The following is a 17,511-nucleotide window of genomic DNA, read 5'->3' as shown; positions in this document are numbered from 1 at the left end:
GGATTGAAATCATAATCTTAGATGTAAATGATAATTCACCGTCATTTCTAAGAAAGTCACAGGAAATCGACATTACAGAGAGTACTGCAGTAGGGGCACAATTTCCATTTCATCCAGCTGACGACCCAGACGTGGGTAGAAATACTGTAAACAGCTACAAGCTTAGCCAAAATGAACATTTCTCTCTCGCAACACATAAAGGAGATAGTGTCACTCCCGAATTACTGCTTCAGAAAGTTTTGGACAGAGAAAAACAGTCTGTAATCAAACTCATACTGACTGCTATAGATGGGGGAACTCCTGCTAAATCAGGCAGTATGACTATAATAGTGAATGTGTTGGACACTAATGATAATGCTCCAGTATTTAGTCAAACTCTTTACAAAGCCAGTGTGTATGAGAATTCAGATGTAGGCACATCGATAATAACCCTGAATGCTACTGACTTAGATACTGGACAACATGGTAAAGTGTTATATTCATTCAGTAAAGCAGGCAGAGGAAAACAAAGTGATTTGTTTTCCATTGATGAAAAAACCGGGACTGTAACAAATATAAAGAATATAGACTTTGAAGAGAATATTGCTTTTGAGATTAGAGTACAAGCCAGCGATGGAGCATCTTCTCCTCTCACCTCAAACACCAAATTATTGATTGAGGTTTTAGACCTCAACGACAATGCCCCTGAAATGTCAGTGACTTCTCTGTTAAACACCGTGAAGGAGGATGCAGCCATAGGCACCGCCATTGCACTTGTTTCAGTATTTGATAAAGACGGAGGTAAAAATGGGATAGTGAACTGTAAAATGTCCAACAATGTTCCTTTTAAATTAGAATCTAATTACAAGAATTACTATTCGTTGGTGGTGGACGGTCCTCTCGACAGAGAGAGTGCGTCTCAATACAACATCAGCATCACTGCTACTGATGAGGGCAGCCCACCTCTCTCCAGCACGAGCGTTATTAATGTGCACGTGTCAGATGTGAATGATAATAAACCTCTATTTACACAAAACATAATCAATGTCTATTTGAAAGAAAACAGTCCAGTAGGAGCAGTAATAAAAACCGTTTTAGCTATTGATGCAGATCAAAATCAAAATGGTCAGGTGAGCTACTCCATTTTACAAAGTAACAGTAACTCGTTGCCTCTCTCTACGATGGTGAACATAAACTCAGAGACTGGAGATATAGTCAGCCTGCAGTCTTTTAACTATGAGGAGTTAAACACGTTTCAGTTTAAAGTCCAGGCCACAGACTCTGGCGTTCCTCCTCTCAGCAGCAACGTGACTGTGAACGTTTTAATTCTGGATGAAAATGACAATAATCCAACAGTCCTCGCGCCCTATTCTGAGCATGGCTCCGTTAACAGTGAGAGCATCCCCTATTCTGCTGAGGCGGGATACTTTGTGGCAAAGATCAGGGCTGTAGACGCAGACTCTGGATACAATGCGCTGCTTTCGTATCACGTCTCTGAGCCCAAAGGAAACAACCTCTTCCGGATCGGAACCAGTAGCGGAGAAATCAGGACTAAGAGGAGAATGAGTGACAATGACCTGAAAACTCACCCCTTGCTGGTGTTGGTTTCTGATAATGGAGAGCCCTCCCTGTCAGCTACTGTCTCTATTGATGTGGTGGTGGTTGAAAGCACAGCTGACATCCAGACTCAGTTCAGACATGTGCCCATACAGGAGGAGAGCTTCTCTGATTTGAACCTGTATCTGCTGATCTCCATTGTGTCGGTGTCAGTGATCTTTCTGCTGAGCCTCATCAGTTTAATAGCTATCAAATGCCACAGGACAGACGGCAGTTTCAGCAGGTACAGCGCCCCAATGATCACCACCCACCCTGACGGGAGCTGGTCTTACTCTAAATCTACTCAGCAGTACGACGTGTGTTTCAGCTCAGACACAATGAAGAGTGACGTAGTGGTTTTCCCCGGACCGTTTCCGCCTGTAGATGGTGAGCTGATCAGTATTAACGGAGGAGACACTTTTACCAGAACTCAGACTTTACCCAACACAGACCAGGTAAGATTATACAAACTAATGTCTTGTTCTTATTATTGTTAAAAGGTATAGTTGACTACGAAAATACATGTACTTATTCAAGCTGCTTAAATACGTGTCATCACATAAAACCTTATTGTATTTTATAAAGACTTCACAAGGTCCGGTGTTGTGTGAAATGATGCCCCCCGTCATGAAATTCCCCCCTTGTCACGGGAACGCGCATTTCTAAATGACACGTTTACACCTTAAAACGATGTTTAAAACGAAAAGTAAACGTTCAGGGTTTTTATTAATGGTAATTTTCAGACTGCTCCATGTATTGGTACCAGTCCTACAACTAAAAATGCTAGAGGGTGGGAATAATAGAAACATCTTTGGGGGGGGGGGGGGGGGGGGGTGCATTTTATCATCCAAGTCAGAATTAAAACCAATATGGAGTGAGGGCTAGTCCTGCAATTGTCCAACACATTTACATAATCACAGTAATTAATAATACATGTTGAATGAAATAAAGAAATAAAGTGACATATTATCCATACTAAAATTGTGTACATTATCACACATAAAATAAACATTCATTTTGAAGGACTGGTACCAATAAATGGAGCAAGTTTCATGTAGCCTATGTGACACTTTTATTATGTAAGATAGCAAGGGGTGCATAGCGCGGCAAAAAACGTGCTGACAAAGACTATGTAACATTTGTAAACATATATTTTGATTATTAGATGACAACTATGTAAAATTAAACAATACATTTTAAAGCACGTTTATACAGACAGGACGTAACAATAATAATAAAAACTATAATAAAAAAACAAAAACTGAAAAGAAAGTAACGATTGAATTTCGACACCACCATCAAATACGGAGCGAAAAGTTAAACCAGAAGAATCAAGACTATATGAGCTACCACTAAGCGACTCACAGTCTGAAAACTACCATTAATAAAAACCCTGAACGTTTACTTTTCATTTTACACATCGTTTTAAGGTGTAAACGTGTCATTTAGAAATGCGCGTTCCCGTGACAAGGGGGGAATTTCATGACGGGGGGGGGGCATCATTTCACACAACACCGGCATTGTATCGTCATACTTCAGACATTGTGCATCTAATTACATACTAAACATTTTTAAATATCGCTGTTCTTGCACTGATTATATTGTCTCAACTTTAACATATAAGAATTAAATAGTTAAACACTCTATGTTTTGCTGACTTCCAAATCCTTCTCCTCGAGTGTGCATTTTGTTTAAGGTCTGGAAAATCAAAGCCCATGCCCTGCAAAATATGTTGTACTGTTTGAAGGGCGTGGTATGTTTCTGCTGTGTCTTACTTTTAGTATTTTATTTAACTTTAGTCCAAACAATATTTAGGAATTAAACCTTTCTAACCTTTGATAACCGGTTGCATCAGCATAATGATGCTCTGTCCGTGGATCTGAAATATGTGCAGATTGCATTATAGGGCCTGGCAGTACACAGTAAGGGAGATGTCCTGTTTCTCGTTTATCACTGAAAGAAATAATTGTAATTATGGGAAAGGCTATGTTTGTGTTTATTTTTAATGCATTGTAGTTATTTCAAATGGCCACGAGGCGACACCATAGACCGTAACACCAACCCAGGTTGCTGACGTATAGAAATCCCTCCCACATTAAAAAAAAATCCACATGCATTGTCCGTGCTTTGTTAGAATGAGACGCAGGGCGAAAGTGGTTGAAGATAGCACATTTGCTGACATATAGTTCTGTCATACAAACGGTATTTTTGGACTTAATACACGAAAGGCACGTCGATAGGGATCTATGCTTTGTTCTCGTTGGAATTATGCATCTGCAGGGAAGGAAGACCACCATCGGGATATATATAGTATTTCTTGTATTGGAGTATAACTGGGGAGAGGTATCCGGACAGCTGTCCTATTCTGTTTCAGAGGAGGTAAACCTTGGGACTTCTGTTGGAAATATCGCCAAGGATTTAAATCTTAATGTACAGGATTTGGAGTCACGTATATTTCAGGTTGTTGCTGGTTCGAAGAAAAAGTATTTCGATATAAATTTGAAATCAGGTTTTCTCTACGTCAATGAAAGAATAGATAGGGAGGAGCTCTGTGCGAAAGCTGCAAAATGCACAATTAATGTAGAGGCTTTGATTAATAATCCACTAAAACTATACCGTTTTGAAGTTAATATTCTCGACGTTAATGATAACCCCCCGTCTTTCACTGCCAAAACACAGACTATTGACATCGCAGAGAGCATATTGCCGGGTGCTACATTCCCTGTACTGTCGGCATACGATGCCGATGTTGGGAAAAATAGTATTAACACATACAAGTTAAATTCTAATGAATATTTCTCTTTAGCGATGCACAAAGGTGAGCGCGTGTCGGCCGAGTTAGTTCTGCAAAAAGCCTTAGACCGAGAAAAACAGGCTTTAATTAAACTTACACTGACCGCTGTAGATGGAGGAACACCTCCAAAATCAGGTACATCGGAAATAATAATTAATGTTTTGGACATAAACGATAACATCCCAACATTTACAAAAACATTATACAAAACGAGAATTACAGAAAATGCTCCACGTGGTACAACAGTGTTAACAGTGACTGCAACTGACGCTGATGAGGGGCAAAACAAAGAAATTGTATATTTATTAAATTCAAAAGATCAGGATCATGTTTTGGATATTTTTGAAATTGATTCAGATACAGGAATAATAACCGTTAAAGGAGAAATTGACTTTGAAACAAATCCTGCCTTTGAAATCCGTGTGCAGGCTGCTGACAGAGGCCAGCCTCCTTCAACAGCACAGTGTAAAGTACTAGTGGAGGTGGTGGACCTGAATGACAATGCGCCTGACATCACGGTGACGTCACTGCTCAGTACAGTGAAGGAGGACGCGGACATTGGCACCGCCATTGCACTGGTTTCAGTTATTGACAGAGATGGGGGCAAAAACGGTGAAGTCAAATGTGAGATATTAAATTCAGTTCCCTTTAAATTAGAGACAAATTATAGAAATTATTATTCAGTAGTCATTGGTGGAGCATTAGACAGGGAACTTATTTCCCACTACAATCTCACTATCAAAGCTACGGATGAAGGTAGGCCCCCTCTCTCTGCAACCAGTGTGGTTATTATTCAGGTATCTGATGTAAATGACAACAAACCAGTTTTTTCAGAGACTGTGATTAATATTTATGTGGAAGAAAACAGTCCAGTTGGGACGATTTTGAAAGCAGTATCTGCAACTGATGCTGACGTTGGTGAAAATGGCCGGGTGAGCTATTCATTAGTTACCAATAATAATTTAGCACTATTAAATACAATGTTGAACATCAACACAGAGACTGGAGATATAGTCAGCCTGCAGTCTTTTAACTATGAGGAGTTAAACACGTTTCAGTTTAAAGTCCAGGCCACAGACTCTGGTGTTCCTCCTCTCAGCAGCAACGTGACTGTGAACGTTTTAATTCTGGATGAAAATGACAATAATCCAACAGTCCTCGCGCCCTATTCTGAGCACGGCTCCGTTAACAGTGAGAGCATCCCCTATTCTGCTGAGGCGGGATACTTTGTGGCAAAGATCAGGGCTGTAGACGCAGACTCTGGATACAATGCGCTGCTTTCGTATCACCTCTCTGAGCCCAAAGGAAACAACCTCTTCCGGATCGGAACCAGTAGCGGAGAAATCAGGACTAAAAGGAGAATGAGTGACAATGACCTGAAAACTCACCCCTTGGTGGTGTTGGTTTCTGATAACGGAGAACCCTCCCTGTCAGCTACTGTCTCTATTGATGTGGTGGTGGTTGAAAGCACAGCTGACATCCAGACTCAGTTCAGACATGTGCCCATACAGGAGGAGAGCTTCTCTGATTTGAACCTGTATCTGCTGATCGCCATTGTGTCGGTGTCAGTGATCTTTCTGCTGAGCCTCATCAGTTTAATAGCTGTCAAATGCCACAGGACAGACGGCAGTTTCAGCAGGTACAGCGCCCCAATGATCACCACCCACCCTGACGGGAGCTGGTCTTACTCTAAATCTACTCAGCAGTACGACGTGTGTTTCAGCTCAGACACAATGAAGAGTGACGTAGTGGTTTTCCCCGGCCCGTTTCCGCCTGTAGATGGTGAACTGATCAGTATTAACGGAGGAGACACTTTTAACAGAACTCAGACTTTACCCACCAATGACAAGGTAAGCACATCGGCCTTAAGTACTTCTGATTAGAGCTCTTCATTTTTGTTGATCAACAGTACAGTTATACTTGTTACTATAATTAAGGGCGTTGTGCTACTTAACAGCAGTTAAGTTTGGGTTCATTTGAAACTCATCGAGGTTGTTCTCATGTGATGATATATGCATGCTCTACTGTTATTCAACCCACCCACCCCACCTTTGGCTTCTAACTCTGTGTGTAGCTGGCCGTGGTGCTGAACGCACATTCCTGAATGTATTCTGCTTGACATATAGAACATTCACTATAAAGTTACGTTCCCATATATAAATCGAGAGGTTTTCATTTGAGCTGTATATTTTAAGGGTAAAGCTTGATGTTAAACATAGATAGTGAAAAGAAAGGCGGATCATCTGGATATTTGCATTACATTGTTTTCTATTTACACATTCCAATGTGTTTGAAAAAATAAATAAGGCCAGCATATTATTATTACTCAAAATCAAACTTAACAAATATTTTGGACTTTTTTCTTTTCTTTTAAAATCAACTTTTCTAAGTTGTCACTGGTGATTTAATTTGTTATCCTTTCTTCTATTATTATATTTGTTAAAGTGTGACTTTGGCAATTAATCGTTGATAGACCTAACAGATACAAATAGGAATCCCTTACTGACATTTATAAGTTCAGGTTTTCTCCTGCAAATTCAAACCTTTGACTAATATAATGCTAACATAAAACAGACAAAGATGTCCTTAAAGCCTATTCCCCATTTCAAATTTAAATAAATGATGTTTGCTGTTAAGCGAACGTGTTCACGACGTAGTATTATATTTTCCTCACATTAAATAAAGCAAAGTCTCAGTACATTCTTTACCACAATAACTTAACAAATGCATGGTTCTGTAAAAACTGTGACGTCTAAAAATGTTAAGTTGATTGGGTTTCTTAATTTTCCCAAATGTGTGCAATACAAGACTGGTAGTAGTTACGTTGTTGTTGGCGTTTCTCATAAATGATGGGTACTTCAGTTGTTTAAAGTGTGTGCAGTTCATCAAAGTGACCACACAGTGACGCCATAGACCGTAACACAGAATTGTTGATGCTCCTCCCAGAGTAAAAACGGAATGACTTTGGATTTTCACCACAAAGAGAAACGGGAAGGGAAGGGAGAACATAATGGAGTCTTCTTCTATACGAATACAAGTATCGAGGTGTGTTTGTTAAAACCTTGTGCTCAGTGGTTCACGGAAGAAACGACATCGTGGATATATGCTTTGTTTTTTTTCGGCGGAATTATGTCTTCACCGAGTAGGAAGTATTTTGTTACATATCTGGTGCTGGTGCTGTTGGATTGTTACTGGGAAGCGGTGTCTGGGCAGCTCTCATACTCAGTAGCAGAGGAGGTAAACACTGGAACTCACGTCGGAAATATCGCAAAGGATCTAAACCTCAATGCGCAGGATTTGGAGTCCCGTTTGTTTCAGATTGTTAAAGGATCTAAGAGGAAATACTTCGAGGTAAATCTGAAGACTGGATTTCTGTATGTTAATGAAAGAATAGACCGAGAGGAGCTTTGTGCAGATGAACCAAAATGCACTGTAAGTGTAGAGGCAGTGATAAACAACCCACTAAAGCTTTACCGCCTAGAGATAGAAATTAAAGATGTGAATGATCATTCTCCGTCATTCAACACTAAATCACAAATACTGGACATCGCAGAGAACACATTGCCTGGATTTAGATTTGCGTTATCCGAGGCAAGCGATGCTGATGTGGGTAACAACTGTGTTAGTGCATATAAGCTCAGTCCAAATGAATACTTCAGTCTCGCAACACACAAAAGAGGAGACAGTTTATCTCCAGAGTTAGTGCTGCAGAAAGCCTTAGACCGTGAGAAAAGGCCACATATGCAGCTCATGTTAACTGCGGTAGACGGGGGAACTCCACCAAATTCAGGCACATCAGAGATTGAAATAAATGTACTAGATATTAATGATAACGCCCCGGTGTTCAGCAACACTCTTTACAAAGTTAAAACGTTAGAAAATATCCCGATTGGTACGGTGGTGTTCACCTTAAATGCGACCGATGCGGATGAAGGCGCCAATAGTGAAATTGTTTATTCTCTTCGTAATAAGGATCAGGATCATATTCTGGATATTTTTCAAATCGACCCAGACACGGGAATAATTTCTGTGAAAGGCAAAATCGACTATGAAGAAAAAAAAGCTTTTGAGATCCGAGCAGAGGCAAGGGACAAAGGGCAGCCTCCTATGTCTGCTCATAGTAAAGTGCTAGTAGAAGTAATTGACGTAAACGACAACGCTCCTGAAATCACTGTGACGTCACTGCTCAATACATTGAATGAGGACGCTGAGTTAGGCACTGCTATTGCACTTGTGTCAGTATTAGATAAAGACAGTGGTAAAAACGGTGAAGTGAAATGCGAAATCTTAAATACAGTCCCGTTCAAACTTGAGACAAATTACAAAAACTATTATTCTTTAGTGGTTGATGGACATTTAGACAGAGAAGTCATTACTAGGTACAATGTAACCATTTCAGCTACAGATGAAGGCAGCCCTCCTCTTTCAAACATCAGTGTTATCACTGTTTATGTTTCTGATGTTAATGACAATGCACCGTACTTCCCAGAAAAGGTGATAAACATTTATGTTAAAGAAAACAGTCCAGTAGGAACAGTAATTAAAACAGTGACGGCTGTTGATGCAGATATCAGTCAAAATGGCCAGGTGAGCTATTCCTTTTTACAAAGTAAAATGGCCTCAATCCCGTTATCTACAATGTTGAACATCAACTCAGAGACTGGAGATATAGTCAGCCTGCAGTCTTTTAACTATGAGGAGTTAAACACGTTTCAGTTTAAAGTGCAGGCCACAGACTCTGGTGTTCCTCCTCTCAGCAGCAACGTGACGGTGAACGTTTTAATTCTGGATGAAAATGACAATAATCCAACAGTCCTCGCGCCCTATTCTGAGCACGGCTCCGTTAACAGTGAGAGCATCCCCTATTCTGCTGAGGCGGGATACTTTGTGGCAAAGATCAGGGCTGTAGACGCAGACTCTGGATACAATGCGCTGCTTTCGTATCACCTCTCTGAACCCAAAGGAAACAACCTCTTCCGGATCGGAACCAGTAGCGGAGAAATCAGGACTAAGAGGAGAATGAGTGACAATGACCTGAAAACTCACCCCTTGGTGGTGTTGGTTTCTGATAACGGAGAGCCCTCCCTGTCAGCTACTGTCTCTATTGATGTGGTGGTGGTTGAAAGCACAGCTGACATCCAGACCCAGTTCAGATATGTGCCCATACAGGAGAAGAGCTTCTCTGATTTGAACCTGTATCTGCTGATCGCCATTGTGTCGGTGTCAGTGATCTTTCTGCTGAGCCTCATCAGTTTAATAGCTGTCAAATGCCACAGGACAGACGGCAGTTTCAGCAGGTACAGCGCCCCAATGATCACCACCCACCCTGACGGGAGCTGGTCTTACTCTAAATCTACTCAGCAGTACGACGTGTGTTTCAGCTCAGACACAATGAAGAGTGACGTAGTGGTTTTCCCCGGCCCGTTTCCGCCTGTAGATGGTGAGCTGATCAGTATTAACGGAGGAGACACTTTTACCAGAACTCAGACTTTACCTAGTAAAGACAAGGTAAGCCATGGCTAGTTTTAATATTTATCTTAATTTAATATTTACTTTTCAGTAACATCATTTGGAAATATGTCGTAACATGCAGGAATAGCAATATGTTTAAAATGACTATTATCTAAGAATGTGTCCACTCTAACTGATTATCTAAAGCTATACTTAAAACTATTCTATACCATTGTTAAGACCTCTGACACTAATTGTATTACTCTGCTTCGAGAAACTTGATTTTTGTTTGTTGGCGGATGATTTAGTGTCTATAGAATGTATTGACGACGGTTTCTACAATTATAAGAGCAATATCAGAACAACAAAGATTGCATTTCACTGTTTTACGGTTTTCTCTGTAGTCACTTGAGGAGGGCACTCAAACTGCTTTAGGTTGCTGTCCGTGGTGCTGATTTTTTATTTTGTCTCTTTCTGTTCTCTGTTTTGAGAATGGTGCTGTCCTTTGTGCTGATATATTGAGATGCGGGTTTCGTGGGTGGTTGATTTTCCCTGTCTTAGTTTCAGAATAGAGCCAAATGCTGTGTAATAATAGAATCATTAAATAGTATACGATGATCAGTGTTGGGCAAGTTACTTCCAAAATGTAATACAGTACGTATTACTTATTACTGTCTCTTTTAAGTAATAAATTACATTACCTTTACCCACATTTCATTAGTAATGTGTTACATTAACTGCGTTACAGCAAAAAGTAATACATTACTGTAACTCTGTTACTTTTGTAACACATTACACCCAACACTGACGATGATACATAACCTAACTATTGTTAACTTATCTTAAACAGATGCATGTTCAATCATCAACTACTATAGAGCTCAAGTCTTCCAAAATCACCCAATACATTTTGGTAACACTTTATGGTAAGGGTATGAATCATCATGAATTCATGCATGAAAAAGCATGAATTTATTCATGTAGTACTTCATGAACTATCAGTAATGTACAGATTAATGGCATCTCATGCATGACTTACAGTTTTTCTCGATTACTAACACACTACAATTCTACATAAAGCACAATTATTTTAACTGACACTCAAAGACCAAAACATTGGCTCAAATCTCCAAAACTCTAAACACGTTTTCAGCTTTTCACACAATTTGCAAATCAACATGTTACTTTTTGCAAACCACTGCACACGTTTCTCCACGTAAGACACAGGATTCTGACATAAAGTCACGTGTTAGCAGGTTTAAAACACTGATATTCAAAATGCCTCACACATGGACCAATGATCAAGAAACACGTTCCACCTGACCAAACACCTGAGAGCATCATTGTTGGCTCATCAATCAGGATGTTAGCACTATAAAAAGACCACAGGTGAGAACTTTCTTACAGCAACAATGGAAGCCAACATGGAAGCAAGAGCAAGAGGAAGAGGAGAGGAGGAGGAAGAGGAAGAGCTGGGCTGAGAGTGAGAGGAGGAGGTAGAGCTGGAGGAAGAGGAGAGGAGGAGGAAGAGTACTCTCTAATGAAATGAAATGTTATCACATGGTTTGACGATGAGAGAGACTGGACAGAGGGTTCAGCCTAATCTAAGCCGTACTGTCGCCTCTGTAATCCGGACACTTAGACTTGAAAACAGGTTAGTTAGTTTTAGCTCTGCCTAACTCATGATATATCAGTACTTATATCTGTTGTGAGAAACGCATTTACTTCATTACTGTAATTGAATTGTTAGCATGTTGCATACTATAACTGTACAAACATCCTGCACAATGTACTGTGGTAAACTCACTGTTATGCAACACAGACACTGACCGACCACTATGTCTTAGTTGTTGATCTGAAGGACTGAGAAACAAAGAGGTGGAAGGCTAAGGGTTTCCAATGAGGCAGGAAGCAGCAGTTACAAACTGGTTTTTGGCAAACAATGCATCACACTTAGAGAGATCTGAAGCATATAACTATGTGCTGAGATGCATGTTGAACAATGTTATCTTTGAATACAATGTGATTTTTTTCAACAACTCATTTGTATTTCTTCATTTACTGTATTTCTGTAAACTCAAGCAATGTTTCTCTGCAGAAACCTCTCTGTACAGAGCACAGCCCATAACAGATGGAAGTGCTTTAGAGTATGCTCAGCAGTGTGTAGTTGGGTGGTCAAACCATCTAGTATTATGAATGAAGTGTGTTGTATTTGGTGCAAAAGTTTGCATTTGGAAAGTGTTTAGTTTTGAGTGCAGTTCTTCATTTCAAACCGGAGAGACGTGATGTAAGAATTACATATTTATTGTTTACACGTCATATGAATGAAATGATTGCCACGATAATACAACAGGAGAATGTAATGGTGTTTGGCGATTAGGCCCCGGTTTGCAGGATAATCATTCAGGAGGGAAAGAACCGCTCCGATGAAATCCCCAGGGTCTAGACACTGGTGGTGGTGATGAGTAGGTGAGACCGGTCTGAAGGAGGAAGGTTTAGCTTTGTCCTGAAGGAGACAGGAGGCGAGAGGGGTGGAGGCGGGTTGCGTGTGATCATCTGCAATGACAACTGACAGGGAGGAAGAGCAGGCATTTAAGGAATTTAGCATGTGCAGCGATTGGCTGCTGAGGCGTGACGCCCTCGTATTTAATGAGGGGGGAACGGAGCCATAGAGTGAGGTGTAAGTGACTCGTGTTAGGTCTTCCTTATTGAACTTGCGCTAAAGCTTTCATTTAGCAGGAGAAAGTAGGAGTTTTGCACTTTGGGGGTGTGGTTTTGTGAATTGTGTTTAGTGTTCTGAGAAACAGAGCAATTTAAAAAAAAACGTGTGTTAGCAATCGAGAAAAACTGTAATGCAGCAACAATACCTTAATTAATGCATCAACTCAGGTATCTCAATCATCATGACTTCTGAGTTATTAATGATGTTCATGTCTTCTTCATATGCAGTTAAAGTGACAGGCCAAAAAACTGACCAGTCACAGCAATTCCAAGTGTTATAATCATGATTAACTAAGCATACTTATTTGTATGTATCATACAGTATTATCTTAAAGCTCACAAACCATTACAGATAACTCATTCATAATATTAACACACTTTAATTTATAATCCAAAGCCAACAAGATCATATTTTCACATATCGTGTCACATAAGAAGGCAGTACAACATGTCTGCAAAGACGCAAGATTAGGAAGCCTACTTTAGGGAGGACGTGGATTATCACATAACAATTTAAACACAATCATAAGAAACTAATTGTCATAAAATGAAGTGTGATTAAAACCAGCAGGACCCAGGTTCATACATTAAAAGATTCCACATAGGACAGGCCGCAAGCATTTCAAATGACTTCTCTCTGCAGGTCATTTTGAGGAATCCAGTGAAGGAGGAATACAAAGGATAAAATAATTTAAAATGCAATACATAAAGAAAATATATATTGGTAAAAATGAATGAAAAAATTATGAACTGTGTCAAAGGTTGAACACCTAAGCAAATGGTTCCCTAACATTCCCTTTACATATTGTTTTTATTAACCTCTGTATTTCACGGTAAGTACAGTCACATTGAGCCTTGCTGTGTGATCCCATATACTTTCAATTGTTATGTGGTAATCCACGTCCTCCCTAAAGTAGGCCTCCTAATCTTGTGTCTTCACGATATGTGAAAATGTGATCTTGTTGGCTTTGAATTATAAATTAAAGTGTGTCAATATTATGAATGAGTTATCTGTAATGGTTTGTGAGCTTTAAGATAATACTGTATGATACATAAAAAAGTCCTAACTATTTAATTGATAATTGAAATGAAGTCCAAAATGATGATCTAATTTGCATTTGTAATATTGCCAAATACATGATGCCTAAATAGACATAAGGGCTGACTTTATTTGAGGGATCACAAAGATGATTGATGCATGAGCACCAAATGGTTAATAAGGTGATTTCACATAGGCCATTAATCATATTATTTATCAGTGTAAACGACTGAACAGGTCACCACTTTATTTGAAGAGGCACAAATATGATGAAGTATGCTTATAGCTAATCGTGATTACAACTCTTGGAATTGCTGTGACTGGTCAGTTTGTTGGCCTGACACTTTAACTGCAGATCTATATGAAGAAGACATGAACATCATTAATGCATTAAGTCATGCATGAGATACTATTAATCCTTGTACATTACTGATAGTTCATGAAGTACTACATGAATGAATCCATGCTTTTTCATTCATGCATTCATAATGATTCATGTACCCTTACAATAAAGTGTTACCTACATTTTAGCATTTTTCTCAGTACACTTTTCTCATGCATCCTGTTTACTTTACCTTACATTAAACATGTCTACTTGTGTTTTGGACGCATTTCCCTATAAAACATTTTCACGAGATGTCGCTAGAGACCATGCTATATTCGTGTGTGTTCACCGTTTATAAACCCCTCCTCTATTTATGACAGAAAAGATAACGTCATCATCTGGCAGTGCTTTGTGAAAATAGCGTACAGACGAGTAAAGCCCGTAAGAGGAAGAGGACATTAAGCGAGAATGGATATATAAAAAGGCTATATTTTTCACTTTTCCTAAAGAGGACAAAAGGAATAAACCAGGATTTGTTGCTTTTGCCTAAAGAGCGATGGCTACTCGGGAACAATGGGAGAATATATTGGGTCTGTTTTTTACTCTGCTTTGTCTCTGCGACTGGTCCGTGGCTCAGATAACCTATTCCGTTTCAGAGGAGGTGGACAAAGGGACATCGGTGGGAAATCTCGCTAAGGATTTAGACCTCAATGTGCAGCAGCTTCATTCCACGGGTCTTCAGATTACCTCTGAATATAACACACGTTATTTTGACATAAATCGTGAATCCGGAGTACTTTTTGTTAGCGAGAGGATTGATCGGGAGGAGCTTTGTTCTAATACGGTAAAGTGCTATTTGAATATAGAGGCCGTATTGAGTAACCCTCGCAGCCTCCATCGAATTGAAATTGTTATTAATGATATTAACGACAATGCTCCGTCTTTTCTTGAAGAAATAACAACAATTGATATGTCGGAGTCTTCATATGTCGGAGAAAGGCATCCACTGCCGATAGCTCATGACGCAGACGTAGGTGCAAACTCAGTGAAGACGTACAAATTGAACCCGAATGATTATTTCTCTTTAGATATACAGAGCATTGGTGACCAGAGTGTGTCTGCTGAGTTAGTGCTGCAGAAAGCATTAGATCGAGAAAAAGAGGCTGTTATTGAACTCACACTGACAGCGTTTGATGGAGGGAAACCTCCCAAAACGGGCTCTTTACAGATACACGTTAATGTACTGGATGTAAATGACAATTCACCGCTGTTCAGCAAAACTCTTTACAAAGTACAAGTTGTGGAAAATGCAAATGTTGGCACAACGTTATTGACATTGACAGCTACTGATTTCGATGACAGCATAAATGGTCAAATTGTGTACTCTTTCACAGAGGGGGGGCGTTTAAACCTTGATGACATATTTGACCTGAATGCTGATACTGGGGAAATTATTGTAAAAGGCAATATTGATTTTGAAGAAAATAAAGCATACGAGATTCGTGTCCAAGCACGAGACAAAGGCACTCCTCCTCGCAGTGCACATAGCAAGGTTTTAGTCGAAGTTATTGATGTCAATGACAATGCTCCGGAAATCTCGGTCTCATCACTTATGAGTCCAGTGAAAGAGGACGCTGAAATAGGCACAGCTGTTGCGATGGTGACTATCACTGATAAAGATGGAGGAAAAAATGGTCTCACAAACCTTAAAATCACAGGTCCTGTGCCATTTAAATTAAAATCTAACTATAAAAATTATTATTCTTTGTTGGTTGACGGGCCTCTGGATAGAGAGAGTGTTTCCCAGTTTAATGTATCAATAACAGCCACAGACGAAGGAACTCCCTCTCTGTCGAGCACAAGTGTCATTACAGTTCAAGTGTCTGATGTTAATGACAACCCTCCTCGATTCCTGGAGCCTCTGATTAATGTTTACGTGAAAGAGAATAGCCCAATAGGAACTACAATTCATGTGCTTACGACATTAGATTCAGACTTAAATGAAAATGCAAAAGCAAGATACCACTTAATAAACAGTTCTCCGAAGACCACACAGATAGCTTCAATGGTGAACATAAACTCAGAGACTGGAGATATAGTCAGCCTGCAGTCTTTTAACTATGAGGAGTTAAACACGTTTCAGTTTAAAGTGCAGGCCACAGACTCTGGTGTTCCTCCTCTCAGCAGCAACGTGACTGTGAACGTTTTAATTCTGGATGAAAATGACAATAATCCAACAGTCCTCGCGCCATATTCTGAGCACGGCTCCGTTAACAGTGAGAGCATCCCCTATTCTGCTGAGGCGGGATACTTTGTGGCAAAGATCAGGGCTGTAGACGCAGACTCTGGATACAATGCGCTGCTTTCGTATCACCTCTCTGAGCCCAAAGGAAACAACCTCTTCCGGATCGGAACCAGTAGCGGAGAAATCAGGACTAAGAGGAGAATGAGTGACAATGACCTGAAAACTCACCCCTTGGTGGTGTTGGTTTCTGATAACGGAGAACCCTCCCTGTCAGCTACTGTCTCTATTGATGTGGTGGTGGTTGAAAGCACAGCTGACATCCAGACTCAGTTCAGACATGTGCCCATACAGGAGGAGAGCTTCTCAGATTTGAACCTGTATCTGCTGATTGCCATTGTGTCGGTGTCAGTGATCTTTCTGCTGAGCCTCATCAGTTTAATAGCTGTCAAATGCCACAGGACAGACGGCAGTTTCAGCAGGTACAGCGCCCCAATGATCACCACCCACCCTGACGGGAGCTGGTCTTACTCTAAATCTACTCAGCAGTACGACGTGTGTTTCAGCTCAGACACAATGAAGAGTGACGTAGTGGTTTTCCCCGGCCCGTTTCCGCCTGTAGATGGTGAACTGATCAGTATTAACGGAGGAGATACTTTTACCAGAACTCAGACTTTACCCAACAATGACAAGGTAAGAGCCATACAAAACGGACACTGAAACAATGCCTATTTTGTCTTTATTTTAAAGGTATTTGCATTAAGTGAAGGAAATGTGGTTCTGTTCTTCATTTACAATTAGTATTAGAGCTCTGGCAATATAAAACGCTTGATTGCATACATCCACCGTTTTAATGTTTTCAGATAATGCAAAATGGACAAGGCGCTCTCCGTGGTGCTGCTATATAGATTATATTTGTTCAGGAACTTCAGCACGCTTGACTTGATGTAGGCCTACGTACTGTGTAGCTTGAACTTGGCTTGTTTACCTACAATGCAGTTTAATGTTTTAGAATAATATGGGCCTATACACAACAAAATATTAAAGGTTGGTAAAATAGAAGCGATTAAATTAAATACTCTCTCAAAAAAGACCAATTTGTGAAACGTGTTTTTACATAAAGTTGTCATTCAGTATTCATTCATTTCATACAGTATGTTGAGCGTCCTTCTCTAATTAATGTACTCTCCAGGAAGGCTAGTGATCTCTGCAGTTATTATGGTTTTGTTTTTGAGAGGAACGAATATAATGCTTCATGAAAATCACATCATGAAACATTTCTGGTGTATTCTTATTATTTTAGAAACCCAATTACTCGTTAGGTGTGTTTGGTAAATAATCCGCTGTGGTCTATCAAAAGGCCA

At 40.0% G+C, this 17,511-nt stretch overlaps 1 protein-coding gene across 7 annotated transcripts in view; it reads left to right on the top strand.

The window, feature by feature from the left end:
* The window catches only part of LOC117555896 (protocadherin alpha-C2-like), a 206,894-nt gene that overhangs the window by 95,065 nt on the left and 94,318 nt on the right, over positions 1-17,511 (top strand). Inside the window, exon 1 of one of the 7 annotated variants that reach the window (XM_034230943.1) lies at positions 3,725-6,219. The exons of the other annotated variants lie outside the window; for them this stretch is intronic. Within the exon in view, the coding sequence (XP_034086834.1) occupies positions 3,844-6,219 (2,376 nt within the window). The 5' untranslated portion in view covers positions 3,725-3,843. Of the gene's footprint in view, positions 1-3,724; positions 6,220-17,511 lie in introns of those variants that run through there. 7 annotated transcript variants of the gene reach the window in all.

This window comes from Gymnodraco acuticeps, unplaced genomic scaffold, assembly GCF_902827175.1.
Source record: "Gymnodraco acuticeps unplaced genomic scaffold, fGymAcu1.1, whole genome shotgun sequence".
Lineage (NCBI taxonomy): Eukaryota > Metazoa > Chordata > Actinopteri > Perciformes > Bathydraconidae > Gymnodraco > Gymnodraco acuticeps.
The sequence above is the reverse complement of the archived record's forward strand: the minus strand, read 5'-3'. Positions and strand labels throughout refer to the sequence as shown.